The sequence below is a fragment of the Colias eurytheme genome, chromosome 20 (assembly GCF_061535395.1).
Source record: "Colias eurytheme isolate Ceu_HAF_F1 chromosome 20, ilColEury1 Martin Lab GWU primary, whole genome shotgun sequence".
Classification (NCBI taxonomy): Eukaryota; Metazoa; Arthropoda; class Insecta; order Lepidoptera; family Pieridae; genus Colias; species Colias eurytheme.
The window spans coordinates 2419369-2438441 of NC_142999.1; the positions used below are offsets into that span (position 1 = coordinate 2419369).

Genomic DNA, 19073 nt, shown 5'->3' on the forward strand with positions numbered 1-19073 from the left:
CTGATGATTATTGCCTTTTACTGAGTGACGTTACTCAAAGCTTTCTTACAAAAACTCATAATTTACCAAAGCACAAATTATGAACACGTTACTATATTTTTCAGTTTTCACTGAGTGTCGTAACTCAAAGCTTTCTTTAAAAAAATTACAGATTTTTTAATGTTATTGACTGTTTTTTAAAGGAGAAATTCACTTATTATATTCGTATCCATTTAAATCTATAATTTAATGTTATTTATAACTAATATAAATTATTTACTCGATGTATCGTCCCAGTCAAAAACCAGAATAGAATAAAGACAATGTTTAGTTTTGCATCGTTAAAAATAAGTAATCATTTATATATTTCTGATATATTATCAGACAACGACTAGGTATCTCCTTATTGGAAAAACTTTATTTTATACTGTTTGTTCATCATGGTAGGTATTTAATATTGTTTATTTTTTTGAGCATTGTAACACAATAGAGCAAATTACTAGAAGCGTTTTGATATACCTACTTCTCTTCATCACTACATAGTATAAAACAAAGTCGCTTTATCTGTCCCTATGTCCTTATGTATGCTTAAATCTTTAAAACTACGCTACGGATTTTGATGTGGTTTTTTTTAATAGAACGAGTGATTCAAGAGAAAGGATTTAATATATAATTTATTAGGTTTTAGACAAAGCGGGCGAAGCCGCGGGCGGTAGTTTAGAATATTGCGATAAATGTGTACCCACCTACCTTGTATTTTTATGAAAAATTTAGAAGTATGTTTTTTTGAACCTCGTTTATTTTTGAAGCTAAATCCCAAGTACGGGTATATCTTATCTATATATTTTCGCAAATGAAGGACTTTATATTTTGAAGTCTTGAAAATCCATCCAAAGACACAAAGTTTATGTACGCGATCTCGTTTTGATTCGTAAGCTAGTTATTTATAATCGCAAAATAATATGATAGAACTTAGTAACTGAACTCCAAGATGGATTAATTGAAATAGGCTTCTAATAGAAACGTTTTTGAATCCTCATAATACGTAGCTAGATTATTTACCACGGCCACGGTTAAAGGCAATAGTAGGTATTAAATTTTTTGTAAAAATTACTTCTTGGAAACGATATATAAATAAAAAGAGATATAGATAATAAGAAACTTCCTTGAAATATTTTATCTTTAAGCTGAAATAAATATTAAAAATTTTCGGAAATGATAAAATATTTTAAACCGGAAAATTGCAAGTCAGAGACGCACGAAGTTTTCATATAGGTATACAAGGTGTCCCAAGAAGTAATGAGACAGGTACTGAAGCTGGGAAGTAGAGGACTTGTAGGTATGTTACGCGATTTTTCGTATTTTCGGTTGTGACTTTTTTTTCAATTTTTTTTTCAAACCTATCGCCGAGTACGTTGAGATTTTTATGATGGTGACGTGAATTATTGCGTAGTTATTAAATTTTTTTTGGTCGCTGAAGGATTGGCTAAGTCGTTATAGTAACATTTACTATCGCTAGATCTTTGAATCAATAAAAAAAAAATTAATTGCCAAGAAAGACAAAATACCCAGTATATTTACAACTTCAAGGACCCTTAAAAAAAAATCACAAAAAAATACTATTTGGATTTTAAAAACTTGCTCTATGTATCAGGTAAAACTGAAATTTTCATTTTATTATTCATAAGGCTTCAATCGAAAAATTTAAATCGAAATGTGGTAAGTGAAAAATCTTAATATACTGAATGTATGTGTCTGAATGACCTTCTATTATTTTTAATGGTATCGTCTGCTACTCTCAATTTCAGAGTAAATTCGTCTAAATTGCGGCGTTGAGTAGACGAAGTCTTTGTAGTATCCCCACAGAAAAAAAACAATGGGGTTTAGGACGGGGGACCGTGTAGGCCACGTTATAAGATACCCTGAAAGATGGATAGGTCGTGAGTCGTGACACAAATTTTGACACAAATTTCATACCCTATTTAATACCCTGGGTAGAATTTATCAGCCAGTCATCGCCTTTCTATTCTATAAAACCACTAACTTTCTACTTTGTCTAAAATCTAATAAATTATAAACCTAAGCCTTCCTAAACTAGATATGTAGTAATTCCTAGAAATCGATCTGAAGAGAATCAATGTGACACGACACTTTTATATATATTTTTATCTTTCTTATCTTATGATATCCTCAATCCTCATACAACCATTTCCGGTCTATTTTTACCGAAATATATATCGATAGATTACAACCGTATGCAGGAATGATAATATTTTATACTAAGCGTTTACCGTGGATTTGTCTACACAATAGGTGCTTTTTACAAGTACGTCCGCGTTGCTTACCTACTCTGTATCAATATTGTTTAAGTGGGCAATGTCATTATTACTTAAATTGATTACCTACTATTTGTTTTTCCTTTTCACTGCTTTTTCTCGAATCAATTATTTTTTTTAAATTAAGTACATTGATACAATATAATTAATAGTAATATACACACAAAATTAACAATAAAAGCGCAAGGAAAGCAGGTACATAATATTTTGTTCAATCTCTATTACCTTTTGCATAGAGAGTTAAAAACAGCAAATTATTTTTATTTATTTTGTCTATTTTATATATTTTGCGCGAGTCCATGTACTAACCTAAATAAAAATAACTGTGTTAAAAACAACCGACTTCAAAAACGGAAAAGTAAAAATAAAAAAGATTTGATATTATTAATTACTACGTATTATTTAGATGTGCTATTTATTAAAAAGGTTTGATGTCGGTGCACGGGCTTAATATTAGTGTTCGGCAATGAAAAAAGAATCACGTAAATCGGTTAAGAAACCTAGGAGTAATCGGTGTACATACATAAAAAAAATAAAAAAAATATACCGGCCAAACCTCCTCCTTTTTTTGAAGTCGGTTAATAAAATAAAAAATCGAACCTTTATTTATTTGTATTTCAAACAGTATAAAGAAAATAATTATCCGTTACCAAAAAAACAATTCCTCGTATGTTTATGTATATTATAAGCACAGACTAATAATAATATACTACGTATACAATTATAAGTAAAGATTCTTGTTCGCATATACAGTTGTTATTGATACCTGAAAAATCTAATTGGGTGAGATAAAAGGTTTTGAAATCGATCCAAATATTACATCATTTGAGTGACCAAGATAATTATATTATTATCAGCTTGGTCACTGTGACACTGCAAAAATTATGTCGCTTTGGCAGAAGGACTTTGGATAACATTCGATTGCATTTATCTTTGTGAATCTTATTACTAAAATAAGTAGGTAGGTATTGTTATGGCTGGATGCGACAAAAGGATGGACATGTTGTCGAACGGTCTGAAAACATTTATTGATTCGCCTGCTTTGTCTAAAATCATGAATTAAATAGATACTAAAATAGATTTAAAAAAAAGCACCAAAATCCGTTGCGTAGTTTTAAAGATTTAAGCATACAAGCCTCAGTGTATACTAGGGCGCTATTTTGTCTCAATCTAAGTGGGTTCATGAATATGTGGAAACTAAACCCATAAGCACATCTTAAATAGGATATGCACTGCAAATGGTTTCTCACATTTTCGGGATAAAACTTATCCCATGTCCCTCTTCAGGTCTCGAGCTATCTCTGTATTAAATTTCAACCAAATTAGTGCCGCGGTTGTGGCGCGGCTTGAAGAGTAGACAGGCAGAATTACTTTAGCATTATTTTATTATAGACTAGCGGTCCGTCCCGGCTTTGCCCGTGGTACATATTTACGTTTTCTTTCCATAAGAACCATCCTCATACTTCAAGGAATATAATAAAAAAAATACGTGTGGCACTCGGGGACTGCCGCGGAAAAAGCTATTGCATGCTATGCCTTCAAGCCACACCTCCGTGCCCGTCGGAGTGGGGAGTGTGAGGTTTTTTCGTTACGGAATTTCTGGATTCGGTCCCCGTGCTCAACGCGTGCCACACGTTCACGCGTGGTGCTGTGACCAAGGGAAATAGGGATTCATTTTTATATATAAGATTAAGTTAGGATGCTAGTATTATTTATAATTGACCGTTGTAACCAAGGTATGGCCTTAGACGAAACCTAGCAACAGCAGGATCAAAATTTAAGCTGTTTTTATTTAATTCATAAAAAAAACCATTAAATTATTTTCTCAGTATAATTTTTTGGGTAATTTGTTAACTTCATATAAACATAATTATACCTATGTGGTTTTTGTATTAGATTCGGTGATCAGAACAAGTTCTTTTTTAAGATAATATCATCAATCATTATGATCAACATTAATTTAAAACTAAAAATAAACCTAACCTAACGCATAATTCTTATGGGTTGTTCATTTCCTGAAAAACTATGCACTAGCTGCGACCCCGACTTCGTCTACATTTTGTTATCAAGATAAAAACGTTCTTACGAAAAATGTAGTTTCACATTATTGAAATGAAATAATCTATGATAAATCTATAAGTAGTATAATTTACGACGTGATTTTTTAAAGAATAAAACTAAATAATGTACCTACATATTTTGTACAGACCACAAAATTAATCCTTAATCAAACTATAGATAAGAACAAACCGCACTTAATAAGATAAACTTGTTTCCAAGGTGCCAACCCTCAGACAATTCGGATACTAGCCAAAAATATAATTATGCATGTCATTGTTTTGGCTTTAATAGTATTAATGAAGTCACCCAGTAGTTTCATCATATTACTAGATTTCCGCCCGCGTCTTCGCCCGCGTTTTCAAAGGACAACCCGTTCCCGTTTCCGTGGCATTTCCGGGATAAAACCTGTTAATCCAAGTTACCCTCTACATGTGTGCTAAATTTCATTGTAAGTAACCGGTTCAGTAGTATTTGCGTGAAAGAGTAACAAACACGCACACACACACACACACACACACATCCTTACAAACTTTCGCATTTATAATATAAGTAGTACAGGATAGGATATTCAATACAAACGATCAGGTATTATTTTTATAATAAAGATGAGTCAGATATTCGTCGATCAATCTAATCATGGACACACCGAGTACGGAATAAAAAAACGTCGGCTCGCACAAGGCCAAAGTTAGTTTAGGTTGTGTATTTGAAGTGTTTTGAAGTGTATAAGGTTCGTTATTATTTTAATAATTTATTCCTACAGGTTATGTGTTATTATTAAGATCATATGGTTTTTGTTATAACTGGTTACTAATCTTTATTTGATAGTATTTTTTTGGTAGGTACGATCTATTTATAAAATTCTCGCGTCAGTGTTGTTTACAAAACTCCGATCAAACTGTTTGAACTGTTTTATTATGATTTTTTTATTATATGTCTGTAAGGTCTGAGAATTTAAATTATTAATTTATATTAAACATTTGTTTGTTTTAAAACGATTATTATATGGATATATTTTTTTTAAGAACTTGTTTACTTCTTAACGATTTTTAAAATACAAAATTTAATTATTTCCGAAGATTTAAATCAATTCAATGCTAATTATAAGGAACCTTTTTGATAAATCTTAAATATTTATTAACCTATTGCATAGCTTCTATCGCGGGCCTTGAGAGCGGGGACCGAATCCAGAAATTCCGTAACGAAAAAACCTCACGTTCCCCACTCCGACGGGCGCAGAGGTGTGGCTTGAAGGCATAGCATGCAATCGCTTTACCGCGGCAGTCCCCGAGTGCCACACGTCTTTTTTTATTAATTTTAATATTAATTATTAGTCTTTAAATACTTAATTTCGTCTGCAAACTGACAAATGGACGGATAGGTAGTTATGTTTTTTGATGACACTTATTTTTTTATGAAAAACCACGTATGAAGATTATCTACAGCATGGTTGTCAGCTAAATTAAACCGCATTGACCTTTTATTTCATTGGTCAAAAGGTAATTAGTTTTTGTTACTAAATTGCAGACAAGTTTTTGTCATCGTTTGAAATGTTTAAAAGATGATGTAAGGATTTGAAAAAAATGGTTTATTAATCTTGATTCTATGCTTGAGAACAGATATTGCTTGCCAGACATTACTTAAAAGTTAAAAGTTGAAACATTTACATAACTTGAGCGACGTCAAAGGCTTATCCTATTTCAATAACAAGCTGAACAAAAATGCCTATTTTTGGCGCCAAAATTTACCTATATGTATACCTAACGCTGTCATAACTTATAAATTATCTATGATACATATCTACTTTAATATTAATAAATGTCTGATTTTATGTAGACGTGTTATTGTAATTATATAAACATTTATTTAATTCTCAGGTTACATATTACTACAATTATAATGTACTACCTATATATTTTCCTTAACATTGTTATTGCAAGTTTAAAGGAAAAATTGACTGAATAAGATAGTACCTACCTATTTATTGTATCAATAATTGGCTAGTTGTTTGAACATTCATTATAACAATAACACTTGTAATATTTAACTCGTATTTTGCTTGAAAATAGATACAAGAACATGTCTATATTATATAGTGAACACTATTAAGTAAATTTACTAATTACTATCTATTATAACATAATATAATACATATTATCTTCTAATAATAGCAAACAAAACAAAATTATTGTCTAAATCAGTCCAGGTATTCACGCGACGCCATGAGCAAGCGAAAAAAGTATTTAATTCAATAATTGATAAGATATAGATTTCTAATTATAAAATACCGATAAGTTAAATGTAGAATGTTGATACTAAGAAAGAATGATCAAATTTTATTATAACGATCTTATATCCGAACTAATTCAAAATAATTTTATCCCTTGTACTAAGATCGAGAATGAATGATTTAAACTTTGCAAAAGATTGACTTAAAATTTGTGTCTTTTGAGATGCTAGTAAACTTATTCAAATAGTGAGTAGCTTAATCATAACCACTAAATATGAGAATAAGAATTCAATTTATCATTAAGATAAACGTAATGTAGTTACAAAGATGCATGTTTCAAGTTTAAGGCTTTTACATGCGCTAATAACCTTTACCATACTTGACGGATCTCAAACCTCTCCCTCTGCACCTTCTTTTTTCCTCGCATTTTGTATTTAAAAAGATACTAATCAGTGAAACAAAATATCCTCGTCAGGGAATGTTGTGTAACTGATAATTTATTAAACATAAAATTTTCAGAGCTCTAAGTCAGCAGGTTATGAAGTTTATAGAGTATTTGCGGAAAAATCGATGATCACGGCACATTTTTTTCTAGAAATCTATTAACTTTGGAAAAAAGTCCTCGCGAGCAATTAAAGATCAAAGACCATCCTATTTTATATATTTTTTTCGGTATTGTGCTTTATGTTGTACCAGACTTTATAGAGGTTGAACATAGTCGAAATTGCCGGGTAACGCCTTAAACATTCTTATACATTCTGCTCGTAGTTGAGGTTTGTCCGATAAAAAGGGGTACCTACTCAAAAGATGAACAAGTGACTCTAGACGGTACATTGATACTAAACCGTTCAATGATACAATCTTATCACTTTATCATGTTAGTTGTTACTTATCGTGTGAAAACAGAAGGTCAGTATATCTGTACTAGATTCCATGTTGAGGTTTTACGCCTTGATAGTTTATTTTATGTATTTCTTATAGCATACACAAATACACCAATCAATAGGTGGCCTATAAGATTACCCATTTGACTAAAATTTAAGCCTTGATTTTACGATAACCACCCGGTAGAATGTTGGTGAAGAATCTTTTGAATATCTTCAATTATGTTTCTGTGAATCTGGTTACATGGATTCAAAACTGTACTGGACTAATCTAAAAAAACTTATCCAAAAGCAAATATAACAGAGAATTTTATCTGATTATTTCCTAGGATCTACTATTATTGACCTTATTGATTGATTATTTGATTATTATTAAAATAAATAATTAATATATTAATCTAATAAATGCAGAGAAGATAAAAATCTATTTTAATACGGATAAACAAAGCAAAGTTTATATCTAAATTAATACAGATAAATCTATACTAAAACGTGATATTTTATGCTGAGTTATCTGGACAAGTAGCTATATCACGATAAGACTTAATCGCGTTTGGAATCGTGGCCTCAGTTCTGACGGGTAGAGCCGTAGAACCTAGTAAAATGTAAATTAGCCTTTGAACATACCACGTGCGAACGCCAAGGGATAAATAAAGTTTTGAAGGTAGACTCAGTATAAGCTTTATTGATAAACTCATAGTTTGGTCTATTTAAATTCACCTTGAAATAGGAAAACATTAACTGACGATCGCTTAGCCGCGAAAAAGCGAAAAGCGAAAAGCAGGTCCTTTAAAAAGAGCAAAAGAAATAGACGAATAAAATATAAAAAGAAACAATTCAACCTCCCGTTTAGCAAATTTCATTTAAAACAATGTTAATTTTAGTCAATTTCTGCTGAAAATACTTGTTAATCTTTGTTATTTTTTCTTAGATGAAGTCAATATGGTTGGGGCTGGTGATCACCACGCTGATTACCTTTTGTTCTGGATACAAGATAATGGTGGTGTTCCCAATTGCATCGAAGAGCCATTCCATACTGGGAGACAGTGTAGTCTCGCTTTTAGCAAAGGCTGGTCATGAGGTAAGAAAATATGGTTTTATTAATTCACTTGCTCAGATGAAGATGAAGATGAAAATGGTTGCGTCATGGTAATACCGTCACGTCATGGTACCTAAGGCGACAATTTAGGTCTTCTAATCTCGCCAAAGAAGTTTTACTTCTGACACGTGTGATCGGCATACACGCTCATTTTTTTGGGAAGATATAAAAAGTCACATAAATTATAATATAAACAATTCATTTCAGGTAACATATTTGACGCCATTCCCAAAAGGTAAAGGACCAGCCAATGTACGAGAAATAGATTTGAGCCATAACATACAATATTTACCAGGTAATTTATAAGTTTTTAATTTATTTTTCTAGCAGTCTGTGTGTTTTATTATAGTTTTGAACATTTAGAAAATAACTAATCGTGAATAAGATCATTGTAAAGTGTCTGGAAGAGAATAATAGTGAAGAGATAAGACTTATTAGACCTAATAGTGATAAGACCGCCATTTTAATTATCTATCTATTTATCGAAAGTGTTGGAAAGGTCTTTGTATAATATTTACAATATAATTAATAAATGTCAAATTCGTTAAAAAGCCTCAAACCTGGATTTCCTCTTTTCCATAATATAATGTTTTTTTTTCTAGATCATGTGGGTGATATTAAGCAGTATATGAACACCAATCTTATTCCTTCGAATGTTACGTTGTTTTTTGACAGTTTGAAGAAATCATGTGTCCACGCCTTTGAACATAAAGAAGTACAGGAGATGATGTTTGATCCTAATGTGAAGTTTGATGTTATTATAATAGAATGGATCTTCCTCGACTATATTGCTGGGTAAGCTATAAATTGATATATCTATACTAATACTAGCGGCCCGCCCCGGCTTCGCCCGTGGTACATATGAAAAATAGATGTTGGCCGATTCTCAGACTTACCCGATATGCACAGAAAATTTCATGAGAATCGGTCCACCCGTTTCGGAGGAGTATGCAGACTAACATTGTGACACGAGAATTTTATATATAAGAAGATTATACAGAGAAAAGGTTTGTAATTATGTAGGTATGTATGGTTTTCACGCAAATACTACTGAACCGATTACAATGAAATTTAGCACACAGATGGTAACTTGGATTAACACAATATAGAATATATTTTATCCCGGAAATCCCACGGGAACGGGAACTATGTGGGGACTGACTACGCGGGCGAAGCCGCTGGCGGAAATCTAGTAGATAATATAGCGTATAGATCGTTTATGAATGAATGTAAATATAACGCTTGATAGAATCCGGGTCTAATATATTTATGTGTATATTATATTAATGATGCTGCGTAATAGTGCTAAAATTTTTCACTTCTGAAGTGAGAAGAGTTTATCCATACTATTGTAGAGCCATTTTAATAGGCAACATTTGACAGTTCAACAAAATTCAACAACGTAACCTAGTAACCACGACATAGAATAACATGATATTTCGTTTTGTTAGAACTGCACATTTGTTTAACTTTTTTCAATTACGATTACATATTTATAATAATAATGACCGATAAAAGTAATTTTAGGACTTGATTTTACTGATAAACCATTCTAAACATAATGAACAATTTCTGATTTAAAGAACTGACGTCGCTACAATTTTGTGTCAATAAACCTTTTTTCTTTTTAAATACCAGAGACGTTACTCTAAAAATCGAAATCTGACATCTAGAATCGAATGCATTGATTACTTGGGAATAAAAATTATCATAAATTATTGACATGTGTTTCAAGTTCGATTGACAAATGTAGGAGGTTAGGGTATAAAATAATACTTCACTTCACTTTATCACCTTTTATTTTACTATAATATTATACTTGTGTACTGTTCACAAATTAAAACAGGACTGAACAAATATTAACGGGTGGCGGTTATTTTATACTTACAAAAAGGTCAAATGAGTTACTATACTCATAATAATTTATTAATTTTTGCATATAATTCCAACAATAATAATTTATTAATTTTTGCATATAATTCCAACACGCCCCCTCAAAAATTAATCATTAAATCAATCTTTACAAAATCAAACTCAAACATTTATTTGTTCAATAAAACTTATTTTAGAAGCACTTTCGAATCGTCATTACATATTTCTAATATTTACCACAGTACAGTACAGTTTACAAGTATACACTGGGAATACATAATAATAGTCCAACATTTGTTGCAAGGATTAGGAAAAACCCAGAAAAACCTAATCAGACTATATAATATATAATATTCATAAATGTATCAATCAAACATAATTAATAATTTTCACACTAAATTAATTGAATCATTTAAAATGAATCATATTCATTTTAATCCTAATTTGGACTTCATTGCTTGAAAGGCCACGACAGGTAATGGCTTTGTGAGTCCATCTGCTAGCTGCAAACCTGTGGGAATGTAATTTAATTTTATTACATTTTGTTCAACCTTTTCTCTTGAAAAATGATATTTTATGTCTATATGTTTTGACCTCTTATGACTGGTGGGGTTATTTGCAATACTTATGCAACCATTATTATCTTCATATATAACAATGGGTTTATCTATGTTTAAATGAACACTAGCCGCTAATGATTTTAGCCATAACGCTTCCCTTACAGCTTCATACAGTGCCATATACTCAGCCTCAGTCGAAGAGGCTGCCACCGACATTTGTTTCTTGGTACACCAAGTTATAGTACAATTATCAAACAATTTAAATATATAGCCAGTTGTACTTTTTCTGTCCTTTGTATCACTTCCACCCCAGTCAGAGTCAACATATCCACATAAAATATTTTCATAATCAGACCGTTTATAACATAATTTTAAATTAATAGTACCCTTAAGATATCTGAGAACTCTCTTTAAACACAGCCATAATTCTTTATTATTTTTATTAGAATATCTGCTAAGTATATTAACACACAAGCTTAAATCTGGCCGAGTACATAACATTACGTACATTAAGCAGCCTAAAACATTACGACAAGGTGCATTATACTTTTCTTCTGAGTTTAAGGCATCATAATTAAGTTTTACTTCCATAGGAGTATTTATGGGATTGCATTCGTGCATTTGAAACTTATGTAAAATTGTTTTAATATATGCACTTTGATCTAATAATATTTCATCGTTAGATCTTGCAATCTTAATGCCCAGAAATAATTTAATTTCTTTTAAATCGGTCATTTTAAATTTGCTCATTAGGTACATTTTAAAACTATTCATAACACTAATATCAGCGCATACAATTACTAAATCATCAACATACAATAGCACATAAATACTTTTATACACACTGCCCCTGTCTAACATGTAAATACACCTATCTACAGAAGAGTTTTGGAAACCTTTTTCCACAAGGCAATGTTCGAATTTTTCGAACCAACACCTAGCGGCCTGTTTTAACCCGTACAATGATTTATTTAATTTGCATACATAATTATCTTTGTATTGTACTCCTTCAGGTATTTTCATATATATCTCTTCTTTTAAGTCACCGTTAAGAAAAGCTGTTTTAACGTCCATATGGTGAATGAGCAAATTAAACTGATTAGCAAAACTAACAATAAATCGGAAGCTAGCTATTCTTGCAACGGGGGCAAATGTCTCGTTATAATCAGTTAAATATTCCTGACTAAAACCTCTTGCAACAAGGCGAGCTTTGTATCTTAAAGGCTTTCCAAACTCATCAGTCTTCAGAGTGAAAACCCACTTGCAATCAACTATATTTTTATTTTCAGGTTTAGGAACTAAAACCCATGTATTATTAATATCTAATGAATTCAATTCATCTTTTATTGCTTGTTCCCAATAAACTTTATCATCCCGAAATTTAATTTCATTAAAAGAGGCGGGTATATTATACAAAACGGAATGAGCACACATTAAATAATCATTATTACATTCATCAATTTCTTTATATGACACAGGCAGACGCCCTTTAAGCCTAGCACTCCTCCTTAATTCATTATTACTTGAACTCGGACTAACAGACTGCAGATCAACATGTGTTTGTTCACAATCATTTACATCTTGGTTCTTACTCTTTTTACTAGGGCACTCATTATCATCAGATTTATTACTTGCAGAGACTCTAGGCTTTGACACTGATTTCGACATAAAGTCAATATCAGTTTGGTCATGAGAATTTCGAACATTCTCTTCAAAATTATCTATAGGCCTAGTTTTAATAAAGTTGACCTCGTCAACTATAACGTCTCTAACAACACAAAACCTTTTAATTTCAGGATTCCAAACTTTATATCCGTTTGGTTCATAACCCACGAGAATACCCTTCCAAGATTTGTCGTCAAACTTTGACTTCATAACTTTATTGTGAACATACACAGTCGATCCAAACACCTTTAAATATTTAATTCGGGGCTTTTTATCATGCCACATCTCAAACGGTGTCTTATGACATTGCACCGCTTTAGTCGGAGTCAAGTTAATCAAAAACACAGCAGTTAATACCGCTTCACCCCAAAATACTTTATTTAATTTAGCGCCGTTAATCATAGCGCGGGCTTTCTCAGTAACAGTCCTAACCATTCTTTCCGAGACGCCGTTTAACTGTGGGGTCCTAGGTACAGTTAAATGGTAAGTAATACCCTTCTCAACACAGTAATTTTTCATATCCGTGGATAAGTATTCACGGCCATTATCACAATATAAATTTACTAATTTTGTATTGAATTTACTTTCACTTTTAGCTACAAAGTCCCTAAATACTGAAAATACGTCCGATTTATACGTTATCAAGTAAACCACGGCGTAATGCGTGAACTGATCAACAAAAAGCACAAAATAATTTTTATTATCTACGGTCGGAGGAGTGATAGGTCCACAGACGTCCGAATGAACAATAAATAAAGGTCTCTTCACGTAACTTTTATCCTTGACGTCGTTAAACGGTAGTCTACTCTGTTTACCTTTTATACAGGCTTCGCAAAATTCATTAATTGGCAACAATGTTTCAATTTCATTAAAATCATCTGTCATTTTATTATTTTTCAGTTCTAAAAATTTATTTTTACTAATATGGCCCAAACGTTCGTGCCATAATTTGTACTTGGTAATATTATTATTGCAAATATTAGAAACAGAGTGACTCTCGTGTAACGAAGTCATAAAATCAACAGTTATTAAATTATTATTCAACATACCTCGCATGATGACATTACCACTCTTATCTAGTACACGAGCACCGCACTGGTTGAAAATGATGGTGTAACCAGCTTGTTGCATTTTCGACACAGACAAGAGATTATACGGCACATCAGGACAGTAAAGCACGTTCTCCAAGATTCCCTGTATGCCTGTATCACTGGTTACCTGCAAAGCTCCTTTTTTATTTGCACAGATGAATTGACCGGTTTTAGCAATCGAAATTTTGACAGGCGAATTTAAAAGAGTACAATTGATAAACAAATCTTCCCTGTTTGTTATATGGTCCGACGCTCCGGAGTCCAAGATAAATGTTAATTTGTTACCTCTAAGATCATTTCGATAATTTCCCATCATTAAAACAAACCCGGAAACATAATTTGAAGTTGACGGTTGATTTGTGTCCACTACTTGTAGCGTTTTTTGTCTGTCGGTATAATCTTTATGCTGATTAAATGCCTGATTATTCCTTTTGTAATAGTAGCAGTCATTTTTAACGTGTCCTTTACGCCCACAATGATGACACTTTATGAAATGTGATGTCTTCTTTCTTTTATGACTATCGTAGTTAATTTTATGACGATTGAACTTCCTTTTCTTCGGAATCTCAACTTTAGCCTGTAAGACTTTCATACTAGTGTCACCAGATTCATTCTTCAGCTTCACCTCGTGGTCTAAAAGTCTCGTTTTTACAAAAGCTAACGTTAGATTATCTTCCGTCAACGTCTCAATTGCAGTGACGATTCCATCATAAGATGAGGGTAGTGTCAAAAATAAATGGGCTATTTTATCGGTCTCTTCCAATTTAGCGCCTGCAGCTAAGAGCTCCGTTATCAAATCATCAAACGTAGTAAAATGCTTGATAAGAGGTACATCGCCTTGTAGTTTTAACGCCAATAACTTCTTTCGTATAGCCAATTGTGTAGCCATACTTTTTCTCTCGTATAGGTTGTCTAATTTTTTGAAAATTTGCCTCGCTGAAGAATCTTCTTTAGCGAAACCGAGAAAAGAATCCGCCAAATATTCCACTATAATACCTTTTGCAATCCTATTGTTTTTCTCCCACTCATTTGTCGGAATGATGGGATCCTCGTCGACCACCTTAAGAACGTCCATTTCGGCCAATAAAGCACGAATACGAAATTTCCACGTACTATATTTTTCGCCATCGAACGGCTTAATGTTTCGCTTCATTTTTTGGTTCTCCATTTTAAATATTAACGTATACGCACTTAACTTAAACAACACTTAACAATTCACTGCACAAACACTGCACTATTATTTTCACTCGCGTAATCTGGGCCCATAACCTGTAGGAGGTTAGGGTATAAAATAATACTTCACTTCACTTTATCACCTTTTATTTTATATTTTACTATAATATTATACTTGTGTACTGTTCACAAATTAAAACAGGACTGAACAAATATTAACGGGTGGCGGTTATTTTATACTTACAAAAAGGTCAAATGAGTTACTATACTCATAATAATTTATTAATTTTTGCATATAATTCCAACAATAATAATTTATTAATTTTTGCATATAATTCCAACAACAAATGTTTCAAGTCCGTATCGATTAATTCACTTTAATCGATGTTTTAAGCAGGTTACCACCCTATGAAGATAAAATTGATAGACGTCAAATGTTGCCTATTAAATTGGCTCTACTATAAGAGCATACATAAGAGCGTAAGGAAGAAAAATATTTTCAAAAATGACCACAAAATCAAAGAGAGCAAATTTTCGGGCACTAGGCTTTGAAATTTGCTCTCCAGCCACAAACGTAGGAAAAATAATATCGAACGATTTTTTTTTCGAAAACATTATTAATAATTATTCAGTAAAAAAATATCCTTATGTATTTTTAGATTATCTGCTGTATTCGATTGCCCATACATCTGGTTGTCATCATCAGACCCTCACCGTATGGTGTTACGACTGGCTCATGATGCTCCCAACCCAGCATATACTACCGATGCCATGTCTCCTAACATGCCACCCTTGAGTTTCTTCCAAAGAGCTCAGGAATTGTTGTTCCATGTAGGAGGAATTGTATTACAATATTTGTGAGTATGATTTCATCTTATTTTTTTGGTTCTGTTGATAATTAATGTTGATCATTCACAAAAAAAACTTGACGAGGAATGATAGTAGTAATTCAGAATGGGACGGGATATATCCCAAACACAATTTAATTCCGTATATTAAAAACTATTTATTTTATTATTTTACCAAACTGTTTGTTTATCTGCAGTATTTTCAAAACTTCGTGAAATTTTGAACTTATCGTAACTAAAATTAACAAAACAATACTGTTATATTATTAAATCAAATTATTATTTCAGCGTGACGGATCCTATACAATACATAGAGTATGACCGATTGTTGGTACCAGCGATTAAAAAACGTGGTTACCCTGTTCCGCCACTAGAAGACATTATATACAATGCTTCTCTTGTTTTGAGTAATTCACATCCATCGATGGGCAAATCTATACCTTTGCCACAGAACTTCAAACCAGTGGGAGGGTATCATATTAGCCGTGAAGTGAAGCCATTACCAGAGGTAATATTTTAATATATTTAACTATAAAAGATTAATATAAAATAGCACATGGTTAAGTTAGTGGATGTTTTTTATAGGACAACCACTTAAGGAGCAGGCAGTACAATTTATGGAGGTGATCGTCGCCGCCCATAAGCGTTTCAACGTTAGGCACATTGTGATTGTTTTCCCAGTCTTGGAGCATTGCGCGCTTCTTTTTGAAGGTGTCCATATTGTAGAACCGATGATAATAGTAGGCTGTTCGAAAATTTGGTCGTCCTGGCCAAAAAATACCGTGAAAAGTGCACAATTGTTGAAAACAAAGTATGGAAAATGAACTCACAAATTTCATGGTATCTTAAATTAGAAATATATGTAAGTCTTAGGGCCGATTTTTCAATGCTTGGATAAAACCTATCCGTCCAATAAAGTAATTACACGATATTATTAAAATGTCACGTAAACTGTCAAATACGGGCAATTAGAATACGTTTTTAAAATGGTAGTTTTATACATTATTCGACGAATAAGTTTTATCCAAGCATTGAAAAATCGGCCCTTAATCTATAGGTATTTACAGGATTTGAAGAAATTGCTAGATGGTGCCAAACATGGTTTAATTTACTTCAGTATGGGAAGTAATTTAAAGAGTAGACTCTTGCCTGATGAATTGAAGAAGAGTCTATTGAGGATGTTCGGTGGATTGAAATATACAATTTTATGGAAATTCGAAGAGGACCTCCCAGGGACACCTAGCAATGTTCACATCGTGAAGTGGGCTCCTCAACAGAGTATATTAGGTTTGTACACGTGTGTAATTTGTATTTTAGTAATTTGTACACGTGTGTAAAATTATAGCTCCTGTCCGTTACATTTTTTAATAACTCAAGTCTATTTTTTTTTCATAAAAATGATAAAACGATTAAAATAAATAAGCATTGAAATCAGCTGATTTTTGTTGTTAATATTTAATTTTGATGGTTACATGCCTTCTTTTGAGCTTGCATATAAAGTTAGGCTATATTATTTAATCAGAAGAAAATTAAAACACTTCATACAACTTCTTCTGTAAATGTAGAGATTATATAATTAATTAAAATGTGTTTTAATTCACAGCTCATCCAAACTGCGTCCTGTTTATAACTCATGGTGGTCAATTATCAACTACTGAAACTGTTCACTTCGGAAAGCCCATAGTAGCTATCCCAGCATTTGCTGACCAACATTTAAATGCTGCAAGAGCAGTACATCTAGGTTTTGCCAAAAAAGTTCAGTTATCATTCACCATGGCTGGTGATATTAAAAAGGCTATTGAAGAAATTTTAGGAGACCCAAAGTAAGTAGTACTGCCCTAAAAAAACTAATAATTAATTATCAGGATAGAAATGCGAACTTAATTAAGTAGAAGGAGAGTTGAAAACGAGGAGAAGTTTCTAAATAAGACTGTATTTTGATAGGCTTGTTACACGTTTGTTACGTCCAACTTCGGACTGTATGAACCGATTTTGTTGGTCCTTTTTAATTTGGTCTAATTCTAACAATTTGAAGGCGGTCAACTTTTTTGTTAAAAATAGTTATTGCAAATACAATGTTATATATTTTACCGCAGCTATGTTATCATTACTGAACAGAAATTATGTAAAATACTTGACAAAAATACATAACAAGATAAAAAGTAAAACAACTAAAACCCAACTACAATCAGCCCATGAATACAGGTAAAGTCACAAGCAAATGCTAGTAATATATATATATTCAAAATGTGCAAGTAAAAAGCTTTCAAATGATACCAAACACGGCATATTTATCTTAACTTTATTTTTTTACTCTGTATGTTTTGTCCGCTAGAGGGCGCCACATTAGATTTTGTGAAACCCCATATAGCCTATAACCAGCGGACAATTAAGACGCTTCTAATGATATGTCATTTGTCAAATTCTGATAAGTAGTTTAGAAGTTACGAGGGAACAGATGAACATACATACATACATACATACATACATACATACATATATACATACATACATACATACATACATACATACATAGCCTGTCAAAATCATAACCCTCCTTTTGCTTTGCCGTAGTCGGGTAAAAAGAGCGTGTGTGCCGAGCACAATATGACACTTAAAGGACACATATTGAAGTGTTCTTTAGCAAGATTTCAAGATACCAAAATCATCGCCTTAAATTTTGACGTGACGGTATTGCCACGAAATGACCGACCATGAAAGTTTACTCTCAACACACCTTAAGAAGTTTTTCTTCAAAAACGTTCAATCTTTAACAATTATTTTACTTTCAGATATGCTGCCAGAGCGAAAGAACTATCAGTGATATACCACGACAGACCAGTGACTCCTGACAAGGAGCTTGTGCATTGGGTAGAACACGTGGTGAAGACCCGTGGGGCTCCCCACTTGAGGTCACCAGCATTAGACTTGCCGTGGTACCAGAAGATATACCTAGACTTTGCTGCTTTTGTGTTAATAGTTTTAATTGTCATTGTAACAGTTGTGAAAAGGATTATATTGACCTTTAGAGGTAGGAAAGTGGACAAGAAGAAGAGACAGTAAATTGTAAATAGTAAATAAATTGTAAATATAATGTTTTTTATTTATTGTGTTGTTTGTTTTGATTATCACGATCGTTTGAAATATGATAATTGAACTTGAGAAGTTATTGAATGAATGACACGAAGTATGAGTATCTAAGGATATGTTGTTAGTGAAGATTTAAATTATTATTAATATGAGAAATAAAAGAGTGATTATATACTTAAAACAAT

At 32.3% G+C, this 19073-nt stretch overlaps 1 protein-coding gene across 1 annotated transcript; it reads left to right on the forward strand.

Annotated features, from left to right (window-relative positions):
• The first annotated feature begins 5063 nt into the window (after positions 1 to 5063).
• Positions 5064 to 18905, forward strand: LOC149899522 (UDP-glycosyltransferase UGT5-like). The gene is made up of 9 exons (XM_090113945.1): positions 5064 to 5106; positions 8422 to 8571; positions 8797 to 8884; positions 9192 to 9384; positions 15610 to 15807; positions 16087 to 16306; positions 16866 to 17085; positions 17402 to 17621; positions 18591 to 18905. The coding sequence occupies exons 2-9, from the start codon at positions 8422 to 8424 to the stop codon at positions 18859 to 18861; spliced, it is 1560 nt and encodes a 519-aa protein (XP_089970071.1). The 5' UTR covers positions 5064 to 5106; the 3' UTR covers positions 18862 to 18905.
• The last annotated feature ends 168 nt before the right edge of the window (positions 18906 to 19073 follow it).